The 22,105-nt window shown below is 34.7% G+C and overlaps 1 protein-coding gene across 1 annotated transcript; it reads right to left on the bottom strand.

Moving 5' to 3' along the window:
* Positions 1–1,706: 1,706 nt before the first annotated feature.
* On the bottom strand, positions 1,707–10,544 carry LOC115994905 (branched-chain amino acid aminotransferase 2, chloroplastic). The gene is made up of 11 exons (XM_031119245.1): positions 10,204–10,544; positions 10,026–10,114; positions 9,505–9,679; positions 7,635–7,811; positions 7,413–7,544; positions 5,659–5,757; positions 4,152–4,268; positions 3,800–3,895; positions 2,969–3,081; positions 2,630–2,743; positions 1,707–2,067 (listed from the first exon to the last, which is right to left on the bottom strand). The coding sequence occupies exons 1-11, from the start codon at positions 10,339–10,341 to the stop codon at positions 2,064–2,066; spliced, it is 1,254 nt and encodes a 417-aa protein (XP_030975105.1). The 5' UTR covers positions 10,342–10,544; the 3' UTR covers positions 1,707–2,063.
* Positions 10,545–22,105: the final 11,561 nt, after the last annotated feature.

The raw sequence follows: 22,105 nt of genomic DNA, 5'->3' as shown, positions 1-22,105 counted from the left end.
CAGAAATGGAACTAAATTTCCTTTTGCTTTGTATGAAATGTGACCGACTGTAAATAGAAATGGAACTAGACTTCCTTTTGCTGTATGATATGTGACTGACTGTAAATATAATAATGCAACATGTAAGATATAACCATGTAAATGTTCTCAACTTCGCTGTAATGGAAGTCCTTTTGGTGGTTCTGTATATTGAATACTCTACAACTGTTGTCTTGTAATCGCAGGAACGACATAATGTGCAAGTAACCGTAGCTGTACTTTATTATGGATAGATTGAAGAAGCATGTTCTTTGATAGGCACCTTGGCTCTGACTTATAGTAAAAACTGAATTGACCATAATTTAAACTAAAATGCCTGTGGGAGGTGATAGCCTCAGGTTTGCTTTTCTACTGTTTAGGGTGGTGATTTTTCTTACCTCAAAAAATAAAAAAGGAGTGGTGATTTTGATCATGTAATTGATAACCATGTTTAATGTTGGTAATTTTGCTACGATTAGGCCTTCTTCAATCCTGCAGTACATGATGATCCTTGCCTAGGCTTTAATGTCTTTCATGTATCTTTAAAGGTCTATGGCTTGTGGAAGTGAAAAGGTTGTGCATTTTTTATTTTTATCCTAGATTGTTTCTATAGCTTGACGCTAGCAAGGATGATTTATCAGCAATGTGAGAATTTATCATGACCTTTTTCCTTGCTACATTTTCTATGTTCGCTTGTCGTTCTTACTATATCAATTGGATTATTTACACTATTTTGAGAACCTTTGGGCGAATATAATTGCTATTTACCTCCTCAACCATTGGGCAGAATAATTCCCGTACCCATATTAATCAAGCCTTTTGGGGAGGCAAGCTCAACTTATAGTCTTATACTACTCAAAGCTCAAACCCCAGAAAGCAATAGGAGTGGTTTGCAGATCTTGTTTGTTTTGATGAAAAATCTTATGCGAAAATAATTGTGTTTCCCTATTGTTGGTAGCATTAAAAAAATGAAACAAAATTATCCATGGTTAATGAAAAACCCTATTAAAAGTATTATTTGTTTTTTAGAGGAGGCTATCTGCTATAACTTTTTGAAAAATAACTCTATCTCACATCGCACAAAACAAGAGAAGCCAAAAGATAGTTTTCTAGTTTATTTTCAAGTTTGCTACCAACACAAGAATGAAAATTAGATAGTTTTTCCAAAAATACTTTTTGAAAAAATAATTCATTTTTTAGAAAACATAATATTTAATGTTACACCAAATCTTAATTACAAAAACCGAACGGCCAAAGAAAACTTTACAAATATGGAGTGAAGAAGCTGGCTTTCCGGTGAGGGGCCAAAGACTTCTCGAAGCTACAAATTTGCATCAAATTTTTTGCCTGATTCAACGTGGAAACAGCCTTAGGATTTAAGGTAACCTGGTTTTGACAAACAAGAATGCTCCCCCTGTTCAAAGGGGGTCCCACCTCAGAGAACGGTTGTTGGGTAAATGTGACAACGGCTTTGTCCAACAGATTTTCTTGTCACTTGAATTTTTCTCATTAACCCAGACAGATTTTGAGAGAGAGAGATGCAAAGATTTCGTTATTACTCGGATTTTCAAGCATATTTGTTTTTAACCTAATCTTGTCTTCCACAATGCAGCCGAAATGCTACATAATATTAACTTGGGTAAATTACAATGTAAACCCAATAATTTAAGGATGATTAAACCCAACACTTACAAAAACATTTCAATTCCTAACCATAAACCCATTACACATGATGACATTAATAGAAAATGCTTAAACAAAATGACAGTTTGCACTGAAGCAATGTTCAAAGTTTTTGCAACAAGGCTCCCACAACAATTTTCTATCAAAAGAGAAATACTGAAAATACCCTTGACAGAATAAGAAACATAAAAAACAACAAAGTACCACATCTTCCCCTGTTAACAACCTAGCAAACGAGATCAACTTGCACAAAATAATATTTTTAGCAAGCTAAAAGAGCTGCCGAGCTCCAATAATAGCAAAGCCAGTCCTTTGCTCTGATTTTGCATCGCAGGCTGCCCTTACTTGGGGTTATGAACATTTTATCTTGTAAAAAGAAAAACATAATGAGTAAGGTTAGTCCACTATATTTTACATGCTAGTATCATTCTCCTAAATGGAAAACGTTTGCAAAAGTCCCATTTAGATCCATTGGTTTAAGATATATTTTTGTGGTAGATTTGCAGAAAAGTAGAAAGTTCCTTTGTAGTTCTATCATGTCTTATAGTGGATAGGTGTGGCATTTTAAACCAGATATGAGGTCCACTGCAGCCCTTAAAAACCGTTGCTCTACTTTTCAATATTTTCATATGCCTCAGAGCAGAATTGAGGAAAAAAAATGCACATAAGAAAATTGGATGAATGAACATTTTGAGGCACTTTCAGCAGTCATGATCACACATTAGAATAACTGAGAAACAACTCCATAGCGAATAACATTCCAAATATCACTTTTTACCAAAGCAAACTTGACAATTCTGCCCTCTATAGTATAGAGGTCACAAACTAGATAATTTTTTTGATAAGTAAAAAAAAAAAAAAAAAAAGTCACTTTCATCAATATGTTTGTCATTCCACAATCTAGATATGTTCATCAGAAAACACCTACCTCAGCTCAACAGTCCAATCCATCTTGTCTTCTATGAGTCCCATCTGTAGTCTGGTAAGCACAGAGTAGAGTTTTTGCGACACTTCACCTATACCTTCATTTTTATATGATACCCTGACAAAGAAAAGATTACAAGTATGAGAATAATATTCACTATTTCTCTACAATTGATTTGATCATGTTACAATAAGTCACTTTCATCAATATGTTTGTCATTTACACAATCAATTATTTGCACAAGCTTATATTAGAAGGAAATTATTGTCCCGGTGATCAAAGTCTGACCAGGCCAAGAATTTATTGAAAACGGTGGTCAAACTTTCATTATTATATTAGTACCTTTTGCCCAAATATGTAATGCTGCCCACTGGTGAAACAACCACAGCTGTTCCCGTACAAAATACTTCATCAGCATCAAGCAATTCATCTACTGCTACAGGGCGTTCCTCTACCTGCAAGCCCATTATTGTAATCTAGCTAGTAGAGAAAAGCCATAAATTGTGGCACTGAAGGACTAATGCAACAGAATTCAGCAGATATCAGTGATTCTGATAAGTTGGTTTAAGTTATGTAACCAATAATGACAACCAACTAATTAAGATATCCCTTTTAGAGGTCCAAGTCATGTCAGCATAAAAATTATTCCACCAGTATGCATATAGATAAAGAACACTGACTCATACTTGGAGTGGAGCTAAAGTTATCCCAAGGGTAAAAATAAAGGCTCGAACTTTACCCTGTATATAACATGTAAATTCATAAACAGAGCATGTAATCAAGCCCTTCCAGGACATGGTTATAGAAATTTTGGAGTTGAAAGGGAACGGCTTTGGAGGTGTGTAATTTATGCAAAATATGAAGTATGGGGGGTCAAACAACTGAGGTAGTTAGGGGATCACATACGGATCAAAACCAAGGATGACACAATGATTAAATTGGTCAGTCAAGGAGCTCAGTGCCCCAAACAGGACGTATGCCATCTAAAATGTGGGACATAGCAAGAATTCTTACCCCTCCTTTCAATAAATAATAGTAGTACGAAATAAGTAGCATTATTTTGGCATGTACAGTCAGTAAAGAATATTGACAAGCTAAATAACAAATGAATGATGACTAAATTATGTCTTTCAATCACATGCTCATCAACATCCATCACTACTTACTGAATACCTGAAACCCTTGGCTACGAGCAACATCAATTATACTCTTTCTTGTAATGCCTGGTAGAATTGTCCCTTTTATTGCAGGAGTGGAGATAACATTATCCTAAGAGCACATGAAAATGAGAATATGTTAGCTGTAACTGCCCTTAATGACATGGTTCTTCTTCACAGTTCAGATGATTAGAAACAATATTAGTCTTGCAGTTGCTTGTCTATACAATAGGGTGTATAGCATTTAAAGAAAAAATAAAAAAGATAATGTAGATGCATAATTCTGCAACTGGGAGTTGATATTTAATGAAACAAATCATAATCATAAAAGGAACAATAAAGACCAGCTAAGTCATCGATCATTATACCTTCACAACAAAAATGTTGCAAGATGAAACCTCCTCTAGATATCTTTTATTGACACAATCGAGGTATAGCACATCAGAATAACCTCTGGCTTTTGCAGCAGATTGAGCCTTCAGAACCTAGAAAAATATTTTAATGAAAAGAGATAATTTAGCCACTAAAAATTGCCTGAGTTCCATAAACCAAACAAATACTGGCTGGTAATGGGTAATTCAGGCAGCATGCTGCCCACGCATGGCTGGCACCTGGTTGAGTTCAATCAAAATGCTCAAATTAAAAGAAAACCCATAATTTTCATTTGCCCATCTGTATGCACAAAAAAGCCTTCTTCAAATCATAGCTTTAAACGAAAAGAATTACTACACCTAAATTGACATAGATACTGCTTCTGGAACCTTGATGCATTTTTTTTTAATCCAGGTTACACATGCACCCAGTGGGTTTTGAACCCACAACTTGATGGCAAAACCATTTGATGGGAAGAGAAAAAATATCCTCTCTAGAAGGCTAAGATTACGGCAAAGCCCAAGAAAAAAAATGTCCATGATAGATAATTAGTTCAATATTTTATTTTATGTATTATTTGGTTTTTCTAGAGGCTAAGGTATTTTCTTAATTTTGTAATTGTCAGTTGTGGGTCATAGTTTTGAGCCTTGGGTTCTATTGTATTAATAGGGAAGTCTTATTTAATTTATGGACTTTCATTTGTGGGCTTTGGTCCAATTCAATTAAGAGTTTGTTTCCTAATCAAAGTAGGAGTTATAAACCAACTTGGAGAAAGTTAAAATCTATAATTTATATAATGTACTCGAGTAAAAAGAGAGATAATTAATAGAAAAATTAAGTGCTATCAATATTAAGGCATGTTGCCCTTGGTACGTTCTTTTATCCCATTCTATTCTTCTTTAGCACTCCATCATTATTCACAATACCATTCACAGATCACAATACTATTCACATGCATTCTTTACACCCTGATAGGCCTTGAACCCCAAACCTCACCCTCCATTGAACACTTATAAGGGAAGTAGTGTGCCAGTTGAGTTAGAGCTCATTGGCCACACTTTACACTACTATTCACATGCATTCTTTACACTATAGTTAATAACATGAGGAAAAATTCAATTTTAGTTCCTCCTCACCTCTTTTGTAATTTTGAATCAAATATTTTCATTTACCTACCAAAACCCTAAATTCATTCTTAAACAGTTAAACCCTAACCCTTCTTCTTCTAAAGTTCTAAACCATAGAATCCCAAAAAGAATTCTCCTAACCCTAAAATCACCAGAAATACATGCCAACAGATCCACTCCAATCTGTCCTACGTCATAACCTCACCTCCCACCTTGTTCTTACAAAGAGAAAAGGTGTGATGAATAATAAAATTACAAAAAATAGTGATGAAAATAAGACAGCTACAGTTTGAAACCATACAACCATTTAACCTTGACAGGATTTTCCCCCCCGCATAGATATAAACATATAACAATTAAAGCAAGGCCAACTTACTGCAGCATAGTTCCCTATGGTCTTTACACCCCCAGTACCACCAGGAGTTGCACGATGCAATTCATGCTCAACAATCAGATGGATTGGTGCCACACCTTCCTGGCATCAGACAGATAAAAGATATTACATCCAGTAATTGCAGGATGGGAACAAACCAAAACATTAAGACAACATATCTACATAAGGGAATAAATCAAATATGATCACCAAGATCAAGAAACATAGAAAATCATGCACAAACAAATAAAGCAAAAAACTACTACAAATAATTGATTCTCTTGCATAAGCAGTAGAACATAAAGTGATAGTCCCATGGCCCCTAGTTGCCAGAAAGTACTTGCAAGTTATAATCACCAATTTCAAATCCCCATGGGGAGAGCTTGGGTTCAAATCCTAGGAGTGTTATCCCCTTAGACCCTTTACCTAGCACAGAAATCACCATATTTCAAATTCAAATTAAAATGAAACATGTTTTCAACTCCATAGCTCTGTTTTAACAAAAACTGAGATATGAAACAGCTTGGCAAAATTTTGATATTAGTACCACTTGACAAGGAGCAAATAATTTTAAATTGAAGATTTTTTTTTTTTTTTGGGTATGTTAAAGCAACTCCCACAACCATATGGGATTGAAGTGCAATCACCCTTCAATCATTTTTTATGGGAGGAGTAGCCATTTAGTCCAAAGATCATTTATGTTAATTGAAGAATAATGCTGACAAATAGAAGTATATGGTTATATAAAAATTTTAACAAAAGTTCATCCCGAAAAAATTTTGCCAGTGGGGAAATGTACTCGCAATTAGACTACTTGAAAAATGAAAACAATCCAAAAGGCTAAATGTCATGTCAACTGTGAAATGATACAATCCCAAAAATCATTATGCTTAACTATTTAACTCTTTTTCCATATAAAGGGACCAAGAGATGCATCGTAGACAATTTTGCAATTCATTGGTCACCTCACTGATCTTTCTCTAGCCACAAGCTTCCAACATGATCAACTGGCCAGTGAGACATGGACATAAATTGGTATCCTAGTTACTTGTACACATAAGTCAACCTATTGACAGGTCATTGATAGTTTTAAAGAAGGTAGAAATCAAACTGATAAACCATATCCTTGAAAGTATTAACCAATGACCCATTGATTCAGTTGGCACCTCCTGTCGACTCCAACAGTGCTGTCAAGGGTTCATAAAGAGTTGGACAATAATTTGTCATAGAATTCTCTGCTATGACTCATTATTGGCAACATTTCATAAGAATTTCCACACACAACATCAAACTAATTATATTACACAGTGCAAGAAAGGCATAATTAGTAAAGTATCAAACTGTCTTTCTTTTTTTATTGGTAAGTTTCACAACAGCCAATATGACTTTAGATAGAATAGAAAGGAGGAAAAGAAAACTTATGGCAAACCCTAACTAATTTGTTGAGGTTCAATAGCTGACCCCAAGAATTTGGGATCAAGGCTTGTTGTGGTTGTACACAAACAACAAATGAGTTTTGAACCCAAGACCTCACTCACAACCTTGATCTTACAAGGGAGGAAGTTCCGTTTGAGCTAGAGCTCATTGGCGTAAAGTATCTCAAAATTATTCATATTATATCTTTAACAAAATTATGCATCCCAAAAGAAAGTAATGAAGAAAAACAAGGGATAAGACATCGAAATAAAAGTGATAACAATATCGTGAAGTGGCAACATAATCGGGTAGATATCACTATGCACCTAAAGATTACAAACCTTAAAATAGTTGCCAACAGGTGACACATAAATCAGAAAGGTATACTCTGGAGCAGGTGCAAGGCCAAGAACAGCTCCACTCCCCATTAGCAATGGCCTGATGTACAAGGAACCTTTACCTGGAGGTGGAACCTGAAAATGAGACATTAAATACTTACCAATCTGACATGTACTGCCAATCATTAACAAACAGGATATACTAAGATTTAGGTAGTATTTTACCCAACGTTTGTTTGCTAAAACAGTGGCCTTTACAGCTTCCACGAATTGTTCAACTGTTGGTGATGGCATGCACATCCGCTCTGCTCCCTGCCTCATCCGTATTGCATTTTCCTCCGGACGAAAGAGTAGAATATTACCATCTTTTGTCCTATAGGCCTTCAAACCTTCAAATAATCCCTAGAGACAAAAGCGAGAGAAATTTGGGGGGTGGGGGGTTGTCATCAGAACTGATGCAACTGAAACAACAATGAAAAATAACTAGGACACTAAGGACGAATGATGATAGAGCGTCATTAATATACATACAAATAAATTTGATTATATTAAGTATCCACAAATTTGATGTTTATCTAGCTAGTCCAAGATTGGATTATCCAAATATTCAATCAATAGAAGCATTCCAACTCTTCTAATCCCTTCTTGTATTTGTTCTTTCAGTTCATGTCCAAAAACAGTGCAGAGGTCATTCAAAATTTACCAAAACACTTGTAAATTTTCTGTAGTATCTATCTCCTTGTTCATCATAGAAGGGCTTACTGGAATAGTCCCGGAAAGAGATTATATTAGAGAATCTAAATATTTTATAAACTAGTGTTGAATTCCTTAGCTACTTTGTTTAATACAAATAATAGGGAAAGTGTAGTTGCATGCAAACAAATTGAAAACGCCACATATACCAGTGACACTCAAGTCCATCAATTGAGCCACTAAGTATGGGGCTTTCATAGGGTGGTTGGTGCTCAGCTCCTATGGAGAGACCTATGGTGTCTGATTGCAAGAGATAAAGAGGCAAAAGTGCCTGATTATTTGACTGTGTAGATGTTACCCTTCATTGGCACCCAATTTTTATTCGAGATGCACATGATTGGGAATTGGAATCATTTGATTCATTTTTGGATAATTTGTACTCCATTTAGTTCTTCTAGTATCAAGAATAGGATGGCTTGAAGTTTGCGTAAGGCTCAGGGATTTAAAGTTAGCACTTTCTACCATGCTTTGCAAACAAGTGGGGATTCCTCTTTCCCCTGGCGAGCTATTTGGAGAGCTCCACCTCGGGTTGGTTTCCTTATGCGGGTGACTTTGAAAGACAGGCTCTTAACAACTGATAATTTAAAGAGACGGGGCTTGTTCTTTCTGATTGGAGTAGCACATGTATGTCGGGGAGACAATCGATCACTTAATTCTACATTGTTGTATGGGGTTTCATGTAGTGTCTTCTTGGTGTGAATTGGGTGTAGCAGTGGCCTAGATGGGTATCAGTTTTGCTGTTGTATTGGGCTGGTCTTCCTGTTAAGAACAACAGATTGGAAATTTGGAGTGCAATTCCATCATGTTTGATGGGGACTGTTTGGAGAGAGGAATTCTCGCATTTTGAAGATAAAGATTACTCAGTACCCCAACTTAATTCACAGTTAACAGGAACCTTTTTTTTAATAAATTACAGTTAACAGGAACTTATTCGCATGGAACCATGCTCTCTCTCCTTACCCTGACTGCGGTTCTAATTTATTGTCTTTTCGAGATAGCATGTTTCTTTGTTGACTTGTTTTTACTTTTTTCTCTGTTTGAGTGCTCCATAGTATACTCCTTAGGTACTACAACCTCTCTTTTTTTCAGTTTAATGAAATTTTTACTTTTTTACTGATAAAGGAAAAAATGTTCCATCAGAATTTAAATAATTATGTAATTCATAAGAATGAATAGTAGGATAATAAATATTTAAAAAATAAATAAATAAATAAATAAACATGAATTCCAAAATTCCAGTAAACATTTTGCATTAATAGCTTATACCCAAAACTCCAAAACTGATATAATATGATTCAGTAAAGACAAGATGGGATAAGCCCATCAAGGTTTAAGTTCTAACCTGCCCATAATTCAAGACTCCAGCTGAAGGGTTCATTTCAATGTTCCCAAAACGCTGTAATTCCCCTTTAGAGAAGTCCCCCCCTCGAGCACATTTCATGATATACATATAATCAGTTGGGAGAAACGCAAATCCAAGGTTGTCCCAGTCCATGTCAACTAATTCAGCCGTTTCACTATAGTTGTTCAACAAAAAAATATCAATATAAAAAAAAAAAAAAAAAAAAAAATTCAACTCAGAGAGCAGCATACGCGTATTTTTTAAACTTCAATCATTATATGACTGTTACATGTTGGATTAATTCTTTAATTCTTGAATTACATTGGGATAAACCCCAAAACTAAAGTCAGCAACTTTTGTAAATATTTAAAAATTAAATAGTTTTAATTTATGTCATTTTGAATAACAAGAGGGTCAATTCTGACAATGTATATGTTTGCACCACAAATCATTTCAAAGCCCACAAATTTAGATAGAGAGAGCAAAAATTTTAAAAATAAAAATAAAGTAGAGAAAAGTGCCTGTAAGTATCAGATAAAATGGCATCACGCTTGAACAGAGAAGAAGCCGCTTGAACATTTCGAGAAGCAAGAGGAAACCTCTTTTGGAGCTGCAATAAATGAATAAAGTCAAAAAAAAAAAAATTTAATTTTAATTATCCCCAAAATAAAAATCAAAGAGGAAAGGGAAAAGGGGTACCTTGAAGTTGAGAGAGGAAAGTGTATTGTCGGCGAAGGGTAGTGGTAAGGAATTGAGAGGAGGGGAGGAGGGGCGGCGGCGGGAGGGGCATAGGAGGTAATTTGGCTGAAGCCCTCCCAAGGCGGCGCTTCTCTCCATTTCTCTTCTTTCTCTCTCTATCCAACGGCTCTGTTGCGCGTGTGTGTGTGTGTGTCTCTCTCTCTCTCTCTCTGTAAAAGGGGGCAATGTAGTAGGGTGCAAAGGTAAGAGCGTTTTTTTATTGTGAGCTAGGATTCTCAATCCAAAGGGATACTGCTTGCAGTTTTTGTTTGCTGTTGTTAAATGCTGACTTTTATAAAACCTAGCTACTTAAATAGATAGATTCTACGCCTACCAAGCCTGCCTGCCAAGCCCCCCGAATGATGAAAATTCTAAGCTTATCAAAAATAATAATAAACTAAAAAAGAGGAAAATTCTTCGAGCACAACTTTTGTTACAACGGCTTGTAAGTCGTGAATAGTAAAATTATGGACCCATCATTTTTATTTCACTAATCACAATATGACACCTGAATAAATTGTGACAAAAATTCTGACAAAAGTTGTAATTCGAGCGTTAGTCCCTGTTATTTATCAGTTTAATGAGAATGGCCGTGCTCGACATAAATGTTTTTTCTTTTTCTTTTTTATAATTTGTAATAGTTACAATAAATGAGATTTGAGAGGAAAATGAAATGCCCTCAATTTTTATTTTTAAAGTATGTAGCAAAGCACTATCATTCCTATTTAATGTTTTTCTCATCATACTTTGAAATACGTGTGATGATAGGAATACTACAAATTTTATTATAAAATATTTACAAACTAATGTGTCACTAATTACAAAAAAATAATTTAAACATTCATTTATTATGTTTTTTAATCCACCAACCACATCCATTCTCATATTAATTTATAAATATTACATGGTAAAATTTGTAATATATTTATCATTTTATTTGAAGTATTATATAAATAGTTAATTTATTAAATTCATTATCATATTAACTTATGCCTATAGGATAAATGGTACATATTATTATGGAAATATGTTAAAGCTACTAACTATTTTACTACAATCCCTCAAAAAAAAAAAAAAAAACTATTTTACTACAAAAACTTTATAAATAATGTGACAATGAATGTAATTCATGATGCATTAACAACATAAGATACATCACCTTAATATTTGTGCTTTATTATAAGTATTTAGAGGATGGGTTTACTTTTCTTTATAATAATTTTTTTTTTTTTTTTTTTGTGTGTGTGCGGAGAAAACAGTGTTAATATTTAAACAATATATCAAAGCTTTAGAGTACATACTTTAATATGTTTCTTTATGAAGGGAAGATGTGTGCATGTAGATTAATGGCATTTGATATAATGACTTCATGTATTGGTTGTTTTCATAAATAATTTATGTATATAATGTTGATATTATGTTTTGACTTAGTAAAAGGTTGTAATCGCATTATATGATTTTTTTTTTTTTTTTTGGGATATTTTAATGCATTGTATGATTGAGGGTGAAAACAAATTTCATTTTCACTAACCAATAAAATTACTTGGAAATTTTTTTCCAAATAACTTTAACGTAATTGGCATTTCCGCTTTAGTGATAAAGCATGACAAAGAACTAGAAGATAAGATTATGAGTTAAATCGAGTCTGTATATAACTCTCACTAATAAGGGTGATGATCAATATGCAATGAGTGATTAATACAACTGATTTGGTTACTTAAAATTATCTAACAAGACATAGATGATTTGTTAGAGTATGCAAATAAACTAAAGTATTGGAACATTACTGATGATGCCGAAAATTGTTAGTAAGTCACACAGTCCTCACGTGCTCATAATAATACTTGCACAACACAGAAAAAGAAAACCTTAGGAGAGTACCAGTATAGTACTAGCCAAAGACCTTCCGAAGGTTAAGTTAGAGAACTTTCACAACTCTAAAATGCCAGAGCTGGGATAAATTATGCGTACCTTGTATTTTGAGGGCTTGGGACTTTTATAGTAGTACAGAATTGACTCTTGTTTCTTGAGCAGAAAGATCTCTACTTATAGAAAAGGTTCTAATAAATGTACGTATTTTGCGGGATTGTTTCCATATGGGGACTCTATTGAACAAAGGCTATCATAGGGCTCAACATATTTCCATTTAGGATTCCTTGGGGTTTACTTAAGCCATGTGGGTGCCACGTGGCCTCGGTATCCGTCGGCCTCAGGCCCACATACCTAGAATCCATCCATGTGGGAGGACCATCCGTCTATGATATGGGGCCATCCATCATGTAATCTCTCCGTCCAATATCTCAAGTCGTCGTCCTATTTTGAATCTTTGATAACCCATTAATTTATTAGTACCGTCAAGTTTTTTTGAACGGGTCTGTCAACCTCAATTTTTGTCCTCTTCAATAACCTTATTTTTTTTTTTTGGTAAATCAGGAATTAGATTAATGAAAAAAAAAAAAAAAAAAAAACTAAGGAACAAAGTAAGGCATAAGCCTCTCAAAGTACATGCCAGATAAATCGTAAAACAAAAACAATTTTTTTTTTTGGTAAATCAGGAATTAGATTAATAAAAAAAAAAAAACCTAAGGAACAAAGTAAGGCATAAGCCTCTCAAAGTACATGCCAGATAAATCGTAAAACAAAAACAAATATGCAAATTGTTTTGGTTCTCGTTCGGAGATCAGTATTGGAACATAACCAATACTTTGGCAAACGCCAATAATACGTGTGTGCTCAATTATTGAAAAAACTTATGTGAAGATACCAAATTGTTCATTCTAGATTGCTCAATTTTAGTTGTAGAAAAGGTAGTTTGTTCTCCTATTTATATTACATAGTTTATGTCTTAAGATGATTTTTGTTGTTACAATGGATTTTGTTAAATTGTATTCCATTTTTATTAAAATTTAATCATCATCATAGAAATATATTGAAAAATGCACGGTTCATTATTTGGAACAATATATTGTCAATAAAAATTGGAAAAAAAGTTACATTTTACCACTTTAAACTATACCTCTAATTAAACTTTGCATCCTAAACTTTTCAATTATATTTTGCACCCTAAATTATGACACTTGTTACACTTTCCACTCTAACGTTAAGTTTAATGTTAACTTAGATGGAAAAATATGGCACCACGTGAAAAAAAACTAATTGTTCATCTTTTCAATATCTTAAAAACAAAGGAGAAATTACACTTTACCACCCTGATCTATACTCCTAATTATACTTTACACCCTAAATTTTGAATTTTCATCCAAGTTAATAGCAAACTTAACGTCATGATGCAAAGTGTAACAAAAGTCATAGTTTAGGATACAAAATGTGCATTCAAAAAGTTTACGGTGCAAAATGTAATATGAGGTATAGTTAGGATGATAAAATATAATTTTCCCATAAAAATTAGTACTTAAACCAATAATAAGTTTTGACCAAATAAATTTAGATTAGTCTCAAATTTGAAGACCTTAAGTTAGATTGGATTTGAAATATATTGGAATATATTTGATGCAAATATACCAGGCTAGTTTAGATCTATATTGAGCATACACTTATCCTCACCTATCGATTGGGAATGACAATTTTGCCCCGCTCCTCCCCGCTTCGCCCCGCACGTGTTTTCCCCGCCCAGCAAAGGTGGTGGGGCAGGGATGGGGCAAGGTTTAGCCCCACATCACGAGGCGGGGCTGGGATGGGTTCAGACTTTTTAGACCTACCTCACCCCATTCTCACCTTGCCCCGCGTTGATAAGGATTAAATTGTAATTTTTTTATACCCTAAAACCCTATTATTTAAACAAACATATTATTAGCTTATTTTATTCTACCTAACGTGGTTCTCCTCTTTTTTCTCTCTAGCAATGTTGGAAATAAGGTACTACTTTTAACATTTTTTAAAAAAAAATCTTTATTGGAAACAAATTTATATACTATTGAATCATTGATTTTGTACCGTGAGATTTTTGTTTTTATTATAATATTGTCTTGTTAAACACTTGGATAATATTTTCAGTTTTTGCTAAAAATTAGTTTAATTTGATGGGATAAATTTATTTGTAATTTCAAGTATATTTTTATTAATGAAACATGTTTTATTAAAAAAATTTGTAATAGTTGTGGACAAATCAACAAGACGTAGAGTTTATGGGGTGGGGCGGGGCATCACGGAGCTCCAAGGGACAGGGATGGGGCGAGAAAATTTTTCCTAACACGTGGAGCTGGGTGGAAATGAGGCAAGACAAAACCATACATGACAGGGGCAGGGACAAAGAGCCCATCTTTTAGCCCTGCTCGCCCCATTGCCAATCCACACTTATGGGGTTGGAATTTAGAAGTTTTATTTGACTCAAAGATCATCGACAAAAGGAAAATTAAATAGCATATAACGCGGGAGAAATGAAAAAAAAAAAATAACATATATGGTTAAAAGTCAAAAAAAGGCGGCTATAATAAATCAGACAAAGCACTTGATCTTAGCCAAAAATTATAGCCTTTTATTGACTTTTATCCATATATGTTAATTTTTTTTTTTTTTTAATTTCATATAAGATTTAGCAAGCAAACAAAAAATAATTTTATGGGCTAAGTAAGGGATGGCAATGGAACGGGGTGGGTCCAAAGGATGGGATTTTTACCCCCACCCCGCGTGGTTTTGTCTTACCCCATCCCCGTCCTGCCCCGTATGATGAGGAAAATTTCTTGCCCCTTCCCCACCCCTTGGGGCCCTGCGAAGCCCCGGCCCATCCCATGAAACTCTACTTCTCGTTAATTTTCCCACATCTATTACAATTATTTTTAATAAAACCTGTTTCATTAGTAAAAATATACTTGAAATTACAAATAAATTTATCCGATCAAATCAAAATAATTTTTAGTAAAAATTGAATAATATTATTAAAGTGTTTAACAAGACAATATCACAACAAAACAAAAATCTCATAATATCAATGATTCGATAGGATATAAATTTGTTTATAATAAAGACAAAAGAAAATGTTAAAATTGGTACCTTATTTCTAACTTTCCTAGAGAAAAAAGAGAGGCTAAAAGACTTATTGAGTAGAATAAAATAAGTTAAGGATATTTTTGTTTAAATAATAGGGTTTTAGGGTATGAAAAATATACAATTTAACTTTTATCAATACAGGACAGGGCGGGGATGGGGCAAGGCGGGGTGGGTTGGGTTTAAAAAATCTAAATCCATCCCCGCCCCACCCCATGGTGCGGGGCTAAAATCTCGCCTCATCCCCACCCTACCACCTTTGCGGGTCGAGGAAAATTTGCGTGAGGCGAAGCAGGGAAGAGCAAGTCAAGCGGGGCAGGGCAAAATTGCCATGCCTAGCTAAGGTTTAGGTAAGCTAAGTCTTTTCTAATGTCTTAAGATAACGTGGGATGAGATATGGATAAGCGTTGTACTTCTATAATTTAATACTAATAGGAAAATGATAATGGATACCTTAAAGCATTGATTTATGAAATTTTTTATGGAAAAATAAAAAAGCAATTAGTTTTTTTGATATTTTTTTATATTTCCCTTAAAAGTGGTATTAAAATTTTCTTTAAAATAGTTATTGGCCCATGCATTACACGGATTTTTTTATTTATAAATTTATAAATATTAGTCTATAAACATTTAGAGTTTTATTTTTCCTTTTCTTTTAAATAATAATTATACCCCAAGAAATATATTAAGTATTTTCTAAAAGTTGAATTTTATTGCATTAATTTTCTATTCTTTTCTCTCTCTCTCTCTCTTTTTATATATATATATATATATATATATATATATATATATTAATTATGTGCATGGCTCCAATGCAAAATGATGGATTATTATTGATAACTAAATTATACCATATAATAAAATGTAAAAAAGTTAATAATATTGTTTTTATTGTTTGTTTAAATTGAATGATATGCAAAATTATATACCACTAAACTTTGTCAGTATTTTTCTGTATTAAATTATAGTTCTACAATTTTTAATATAAATAAATAATATTTCTATATTTCATGATCTTCATATGACACGGATTTTGTCATTACTTTTAAAATTCTTGAATTTGCAAAAGGAGCCCTAAAAATTAGAGAGCAATTCTAAAATACTTCTAATTTTCTTTTGCGTAATATTTAAATTGAACATTAGGAAATTACATACCAATTCAATGTCTTAATCTATCAAATGTACATTAGAAACTATTAGACCATTCATTTACATATAGCTTCAACAAAGTACCAATCCATGAAAAGGGAAGAACCGTCTTATATTAAGTGACCTCCCATATTACTATGAATAAAAATAAGACTCAAGTTATATTGACATTTGAAATCAATAATACAAATAAAATCAACCAATTATATGAATGAAAATGACAATAATGTAAACAATAAGAAAGTTAACTATTGATAGAATCTAACTTTAACAATTTATCTTGAGAAAATCATTATAACAGTATCTTTATCCTCTACATATTTTCACCGAAAAAAGAAACAAAGTCTTAACCAATTACAAATATATTTGAAATTGAAGAGAGAATACTAAAAGCATTCTACCTTGAAAGTAGAAAATTTGCGTTTTTTCCCCGTCATTCTTGAGTGATGATTATTTCAAGCCTGAAAATAGAGCATGCAAATTAAATGTGAAATCAAAAGGAAAAGAAATACTAAGAGATTTGAAGAGAGATTGCTAATTTTATTCTAGTCTTACTATTGCCTTAGTCTTCTTCTCGAGAAATTATTAGGTCCACTGGGAGGATTGTTGAAATGGTCCTCTTAGTCCTTCTATCCAATAAAATGTTGCAATTTATGCAAACATGACATCACCTAGTGATTTATTTTTTTATTTTTAATTCATGAGGTGATTAGGAATCTGACTCACGAATTTGCATAAATAGAATTATTTAATTGGTTAGGGAGACCACTTCAGCAATCCTTTCGGTGGACCTAATAATTTCTCTTTCTTCTCCTCCTTTGCATAAATTTAGGAACAAATAATTAGAGTTGAAAGTTGTAACTTGTAAGTAATGTTTTCTTCCCTATTGTTGAATGCTTAATAACTAAAGGAAATTAGAGTTATGTAAAAATTAGTGGGATGGCTGAATTAAAATTAAAATTCCTTTTATTTCATGTCAATTAACCATGGAGAGGATCAAATTAAATTTTGTTCTTAAAAAAAACAAATTAAAAAAGGAAAAAGGAAATTAAGGTCTTTTATAATAGGGAAAAATAGAGATGTGGGATGGCCAAAGAATTAAATAAAAATGGAAACTCAAATTAATGTCTTAATAAAGAGAAAATGGAAACTTAAATTAATGGAGAGAGAGAGAGAGAGATCTTTAGCTGCAAAATGATCGTATACAAAGAAAACAATTCATAAAACACAGAGCATTAGAACAAATCAAAGATCAAGATTCCTATATAAAAAAATAAAAAATAAAAAAATCAAAGATCAAGATTATAGAGAAATTGAAATGAGAAAGAGAGAGTACCTTTAATAGTAGAGATCAAAAACAAAAATGTAGTGGAAATTTTAAGTAATCATTCAACCTGAATTTTCATATACGTACAAAGAAAGCAATTTATAAAACGCAAAACATTAAAACAAGTAAAAAATTAAGATTGTAGATAAATCAAATGGGGAGAGAGAGAGAGAGAACCTTTGATAGTAGAGATTAAGAACAAAAATGCAATGGAAAAGAAATTTTTTCCATCACAAATACTAAGCTTGTTGGTTATAACAGAGATAAAAAGAGAACATACATAAACATGTAAATAAGTAGAGGGAGGAAAAGAAATTATAATAAAGAGGCATTGAGGGAGGGGAAAGGTTGGGGAAGAGGAGGAGACATTTCCTTTCCTTTTTCTAGGAGAATCAAAAAAGAAAGAGGAGGAAGAGGAGACCTTGTATGTTTTGATAGGATTTTTTTGAAGTGAAAACCATAATCATTCATTCATGAAATAACCATTATCCAAATACAAAGCTTCCAGAATGGGTGGTGGAGATTCTTCCAACCAAACAACCTCATCATCTACCTGTCTTGCATATTTTGCTAAAGCATGCGCAGCAGAGTTAGCCGTTCGTTTAACACAACTAAAAGAACAGGTTTGTAGAGTTAAGACCATACAGCCTATGTCCTTATAAATATGTCCTAGCCTAGACAAATTGATATCTGATGACATAATGGTCTTCATCACAGTGGCGTTGTCCCCTTCGATTATTAGCTCCCTAAACCTAGCTTCCACCGCAAACTCAACAGCACGTCTGCACACCAGCACTTCAGCTTCTTCGCTGTCCACCACTGGAGGTCCCCTTGCCGAGATAACTGTCATTACTTCCCCTTTGTCATTGCGCACTATTGCTCCAAAACCTGAGGTGTTAATTCCTTCAAACACTGCTGCATCAAAACTGAGCTTATAAAGCAAACCCAATGGCAGACTCCATGAAGCCTGAGGCTGCACCACTCCACCAGATGCCTGGACTGATAAACGGTTCTGGGCTTCTCTAAACTCTTTCAAAAAGTCTTCTGCTCTCCTATTCAGTCTCTGTGGGTCCTGCAACTTTCCCCCATGCAAAATAGCATTTCGTTGGTTCCATATAACCCAACACTGAACCAGAAACAGTTCTAGTTCCTCCCCTGAAATTTTGTCCATCAATTCTTCAAGCAGCTGCACCATATCAACTTGACTCGTCGCCCGTTTTTGCATTCCAATATTACTACTTGCCCAAACGTCTTGCGCAACCCCACATTCCCATAAACAATGCAGTACCGATTCAGCTCCCTGCTTACACAAACCGCATCTATTGTCATCAGTGATCTTACGGTGAGCCAAATTTTCTCCAGTTGGCAAAATGTCATGGCAGACCCTCCATGCAAAGATTTTTATTTTGTTTGGCACTCGGCATTTCCACAGTTTGTTCCATATCTAGTCTCGGTCATTCCTCCCTGAACTCCCCTCCAAACCATCTACCTCCTGTGATAACAATCTAGCCATATGATATCTAGATTTCACCATATAAATTCCTTTCTTATTTGGAAGCCACATTATCAAATCTGGTACTTGTCTTCTACTCAAGGGGATCCGAATAATAGCCTCCATATCCTCCCTGTGAAAATTTGCAGCAAGCACTCCACGGTCCCAGTCAAGCACTGTCCAGTCAATGAGCTCTGAGACACGCCATTCTCCATCCACTTCCAAGGGCATGTGTAGGACCTTGTTTGTTGGATAATTTGGAATCCACCTGTCCTGAATGACCCGAATATTTGAGCCATCTCCAACCCTCCAACAGCACCCTTTTTTTAGAATAGGCTGGGCTGCCATCAAGCTTTTCCACACATAGGAACTATTTGGCACATCAGTAGCTTCCAAAAAATTACTTCTAGGAAAATACCTCACTTTGAAACACCTATACAGTAATGACTCAGTGTCTTGTAGCAATCTCCATCCTTGCTTAGCCAACATTGCTAGATTAAAACATCGTATATCTCGAAAATCCATCCCTCCTTCCTTCTTTGGTTTGGATAGCACTTGCCAACTCTTCCAGTGTATCTTTCTTTTATTACCAACTTGTCCCCACCAAAATCTAGCACACATAGCATTCAGGTCATTGCATAATTTTACCGGTAACTGAAAAACTCCCATCGTGTACGTGGGAATAGATTGGGCCACCGCTTTTATAAGTACTTCCTTCCCAGCTCTAGACAGTAATTGGCCTTTCCATCCCTGTATTTTTTTTCCAAACTTTATCCTTTAGATAGGAAAAAGTTTGGTATTTAGATCTGCCAACTAAGGTAGGTAACCCCAAATAAGTCTCAAACCTGTCAACCTCCCTAACTCCTAGAGCCATTTTAATTCTTGCCCTCTGATCCCTATCTGTATTAGTGCTAAAATAGACTGATGATTTTTGAAAATTGATGCATTGCCCCGATGCAGCTGCATATGTCTGTAATACCTCAATAATGGCTTGCACCTCCTCCTGAGTTGCCCGACAAAATAATAGTGAGTCATCAGCAAATAATAAGTGAGATAGATTAGGTGCTCTTCTGCATATGCTTACTCCATGGATCTGCCTATCCTCCTCCGCCTTGGCTAATAATGATGAAAAACCTTCTGCACATAACAGGAATAGATAAGGTGATAAAGGGTCTCGTTGTCAGATCCCCCTAGAAGGTTTAATATTACCATAGGCTTTTCCATTAATGCGTATAGAAAATGTAGGAGATGTCACACAGGTCATAACCCTATCAATCCAAGCTTCAGGCAAGCCCAATCTAGACATAATACCCTTCAAAAAAGGTCACTCTACACGGTCATATGCTTTACTGATATCTAGTTTCAAAGCCAAAGAACCACGTCTACCCGATCTCCTACCATGCATGGTATGCAGAGTCTCATATGCTACTAAAACGTTATCAGTAATCAAACGACCAGGAACAAAGGCACTTTGAGTGGGAGATATCAATAAAGGCAAAATGAGCTTCAATCTATTGGCCAGCACCTTAGAGATAATTTTATATATGACGTTACAGAGACTAATAGGTCTATAATCAGACATCCTTTCAGGGGATTTAACTTTCGGAATAAGCACAATATGAGTATAATTAATTTCAGGCGGCATATTACCAGAATTCAGGAAATCTAACACAGCATTAGTCACATCATTCCCTACTATATGCCAAAACTTTTGATAAAATAAAGCATTCATACCGTGAGGTCCAGGAGCCTTTGTTGGTCCCATTTGGAACAACGCAGCTTTGACTTCTTATGCACTATATTCACTGGACATCACTTCTGTCATATCTGGGGTCACTTTATGTTGCACTGTGTTGAGACACTCATCCATCCGGTCACATCCACCAGAACTAAAAATAGAATCAAAATAATTTGTCGCCACCCCAGCAATATCCTCAATTTTCTCAACCCAATTCTGCTGTGGATCCCTTATACCTTGGATCAAGTTCCTTCTTCTTCTTTGGGATGCCTTGGAATGGAAAAACTTGGTGTTTTTATCACCATGTTTCAGCCAAGAAACTCTAGACCGTTGATGCCAATAGATCTCCTGCTTGGTAAGAAGGTCATCCAATCTCTTGCTTACTTCCATAAACTCGGCTTTATTCTCCTCATTCAGTTCACCAATGGTTAAAGCTTCAATTTTTTTCTGCAATCTTTTAATCTCCTCAGCATCCAGATGAGTTTTCGATACACCCCATGCCATCAAATCCGCCCCACAATCCTTTATTTTTTCTTGAATAACAGCTATGGCCGAACCTGTCCTATTACCCAACCTCCATGATTCCTCCACAATTTTCTCACAGTCCTCCCATAATAACCATGATTCTTTAAATTTAAACCCCAGTGCACCCCTTGCCCGACTTTCTATATCAGTTCTGGTTTGCATGATCAAGGGGAGGTGATCCGAAGCATGTGAAACTAGATGAGTGATTGTAGTAGCAGGAAATCTCTCCTTCCAACCAATGTTAGCTACTGCTCGATCTAACCTCTGCCTGGTATTTGCTCTCCCTGGTCTTTTGTTGTTCCATGTGAAAGGATACCCATGAAAACCCAAATCCACTAAACCACAAGAGTCCAATGCCAATCCAAACTCCTCCATCTGATTGTATAGTGGTGGGTAAAAGCTCTGTTTCTCCTTAGCATATAAAATTGCATTGAAATCTCCTATGCTACACCAAGGCCCATTAACCATAGTAGAGAGATGAGATAAAAGAGCCCAAGATTTTATTTTTTGGCTAGCTTTAGGCCAGCCATAGAAGCAAGTTAAGTACCATTCAAACCCATCATCCTCCACAACCTTAGCTAGAATGTGATTCTCAGTGTAATTAATCACGTCCAATTGCAATATGTTT

The sequence above is a fragment of the Quercus lobata genome, chromosome 6 (assembly GCF_001633185.2).
Source record: "Quercus lobata isolate SW786 chromosome 6, ValleyOak3.0 Primary Assembly, whole genome shotgun sequence".
Classification (NCBI taxonomy): Eukaryota; Viridiplantae; Streptophyta; class Magnoliopsida; order Fagales; family Fagaceae; genus Quercus; species Quercus lobata.
This window is presented reverse-complemented; position numbering and strand designations above follow the sequence as displayed.

Coding starts and splice junctions, on each gene's coding strand:
- LOC115994905 (XM_031119245.1), bottom strand. CDS start 10,341: ATGGAGAGAAGCGCCGCCTTGGGAGGGCTTCAGCCAAATTACCTCCTA. Junction 7,812..9,504: donor GAGTCTTGAATTATGGGCAG/GTTAGAACTTAA, acceptor TTTTGTCTCTAG/GGATTATTTGAAGGTTTGAA. Junction 2,744..2,968: donor ATTACATATTTGGGCAAAAG/GTACTAATATAA, acceptor TTTCTTTGTCAG/GGTATCATATAAAAATGAAG.